Source organism: Crocuta crocuta, unplaced genomic scaffold (genome assembly GCF_008692635.1).
Source record: "Crocuta crocuta isolate KB4526 unplaced genomic scaffold, BGI_CrCroc_1.0 scaffold344, whole genome shotgun sequence".
NCBI lineage: Eukaryota > Metazoa > Chordata > Mammalia > Carnivora > Hyaenidae > Crocuta > Crocuta crocuta.
This window is the reverse complement of record NW_027533081.1, coordinates 720,535-722,632: the sequence shown is the minus strand read 5'-3', so window position 1 is coordinate 722,632 and position 2,098 is coordinate 720,535. Positions and strand designations below refer to the sequence as shown.

The 2,098-nt window shown below is 69.2% G+C and overlaps 1 protein-coding gene across 2 annotated transcripts in view; it reads right to left on the bottom strand.

Moving 5' to 3' along the window:
* Positions 1 to 23: 23 nt before the first annotated feature.
* The window catches only part of TMEM191C (transmembrane protein 191C), a 2,800-nt gene continuing 725 nt past the window's right edge, over positions 24 to 2,098 (bottom strand). Inside the window, exons 2-10 of one of the 2 annotated variants that reach the window (XM_077745859.1) lie at positions 1,823 to 1,946; positions 1,578 to 1,628; positions 1,350 to 1,427; positions 1,165 to 1,221; positions 981 to 1,040; positions 771 to 835; positions 616 to 688; positions 352 to 392; positions 24 to 258 (exon numbers count right to left, since the gene is read on the bottom strand). In XM_077745859.1, the coding sequence (XP_077601985.1) occupies positions 54 to 258; positions 352 to 392; positions 616 to 688; positions 771 to 835; positions 981 to 1,040; positions 1,165 to 1,221; positions 1,350 to 1,427; positions 1,578 to 1,628; positions 1,823 to 1,946 (754 nt within the window). In that variant the 3' untranslated portion in view covers positions 24 to 53. The remainder of the gene's footprint in view (positions 259 to 351; positions 393 to 615; positions 689 to 770; positions 836 to 980; positions 1,041 to 1,164; positions 1,222 to 1,349; positions 1,428 to 1,577; positions 1,629 to 1,822; positions 1,947 to 2,098) is intronic. The other variant, XM_077745861.1, reaches the window with a different exon arrangement.

The following is a 2,098-nucleotide window of genomic DNA, read 5'->3' as shown; positions in this document are numbered from 1 at the left end:
AGAAACCACACGGGAGACAGAGGTGCAGGTGGCCGCGGCCGGCGTGATGCGCGCTAGGCGGGCAGCAGGCCGCGCGCGCGCAGTTGGAGCAGCTGGGACAGCGTGTAGCGCAGGCGGCGAAAGGCTGCGTCCGAGCCGAGGCGCGGGAGCCCCCGGGGGAAGGCGGAGGGGTTCACCAGCATCAGGTAGAGCGTCGGCAGCGCCAGGAAGCCGAGCGGGAGCAAGAGCAGCGTCTGCAGCGCGCCCAGCGCCCACAGCCTGCGGACCCAAGGACCGACGGATAGATGGGCAGTAGCGAGCAAGACGCCCAGCGCGCCCGCCNAGCCCCCCCGCCGCCTGCCACTGGCTCACCTGATGCCCGCCCCGACGGTGCCGCCGAAAAGCCGCCTCGCCTGCGGGGAGACGGAGCCGCGTCTAGCTCGGCGCAGGGCGGAGGGGGGCGCGCGAGGTCCGGGTCTCTCAAGGAGCGCGAGGGAGTCGTAAGGCACCAGCCTTACAGGGGTCGCGATTCTGTCTGGGGGTGGGCCCTCGAGGGGAGGTGGGACCCCGTGGGTGTGGGTATCCCTCCTGTGTTGGGTCCCGATTCCGGCGCGCCCCGCTCGGACCAGCGCTCACACGGTCAGCCTTGGCCACCTCTTCCATGAGCGAGCCCGCGCAGTCCTGCATCCGGCGAGGCTGGGAGTCGCACCTGCCGGGAAGGGCATCGAGATGGACGATCTGCCTCGACTCCACAGTCACCCCACCTGACCCCACAGTCCCGAGCCCCTTACAGCTCCGGGCCGCCCCTCGAGGCGTCCAGCGCAGCCGCCGCCTCCATCACCTTTCCCTGCAGCTCCTGAAGGGGGCGAGAGTAAGGCCTCAGGACCGCGAGAGGAGATACCCGGAGGCTGGGAGGCGGAGGCGCAACTTTGGGGATAGAGGAGGTGGAAGCCACAGTGGAGTCGGAGGTGAGCTGCCCTTGGGACTGAGGGCGGCCGTACCTGCAAGACTCCGCTCTGCTCCTGAAAGCTGGCCCAGGCCTCCTCCGTCCGCTGCGCGCCCTTGGATGTGGGGAGCCCCGATGAGACTCGGGGTAATATATCCCTCTCCATCCTCCTGCACCTGCCCGGGCTCCACCCACACTTGAAACCGACACTCTCTCTAAAGCCCCAGCTCCGCTCGCACCTGCCGCAGGCCCTCGGCCTGCTTGACGTGCTTGGCCTCCACCATCTCCAGCTGTTTCTTCCGACGGATGCAAGGAATGTTAGGAGCCCAGCACGCCCGGAACCCCACCCACGCATCCGCTCCGCCCACCCCCTCAGGGAGCCGCCCGCGCCGCCGCTCGGGCATTGGGGGCCCCACCCAAACACCTGCAAAGCCATCAGTTGGGTCCCGAGTTGCTGTTCCGCACGCTGTTGACTCAGTTGTTCCCCTCCGTAGTAGAAGAGCTAGGGATGGGTCTTGTGAAGACGGGGTTTGCGGGGCTTCGAGGGGCAGAGGATGTCCCGGGAGGCCGGGACAGGGTGAAAACAGGGGCGAGGACTGCGGCGGGACTTCCTAGGGGAAGCTAGACACCGAGATTTCCTCCCGAACGTTACCTGACTTGACAGCTCCTCCCACTGCTCCTGCAGCTGCTGGTTGTGTTGCTCCTGCGGATAGGGTTGAGGGGGCAGTCTGGGCCTCTCGGCGACCCCAGCCTCCGCTGCTGGCCCGTCCCCAGGCGGGGCGGGGGCGGGGTCCCCAGCATCGGAACTGCCCCACAGGGGGCCCCGACTCTGCCCCTGTCCTAGTCAGGGCCCCGCCCTCTCCGCACGCATCGCCCCAGACCCTGCACAGTCCCCACCAAGTCCTGCTTGCGCTGTTCCGCCGCTTCCAGCAGTGCGCGCGCGCGCTCCGCGCGCTCCCGCGCTGCCTCGCGCGCCTCCCCTCGCAGGGCCCGCGCCGCCTGGCTTTGCTTCCGCTGCAGGCTGCAGAGGGGAAACTGAGGCGGTGCCACCGAGGGAGGCGGCGGGTTTTCAGACTCCCGCGACCCCCGGGAAGGGCCAGTTGCCAGTGGGGCCAAGGAAGCCCGCGCCGGGTCGCCGCACCCTCCCCTTCGTGGGTCCCCTGAGTCCATCTT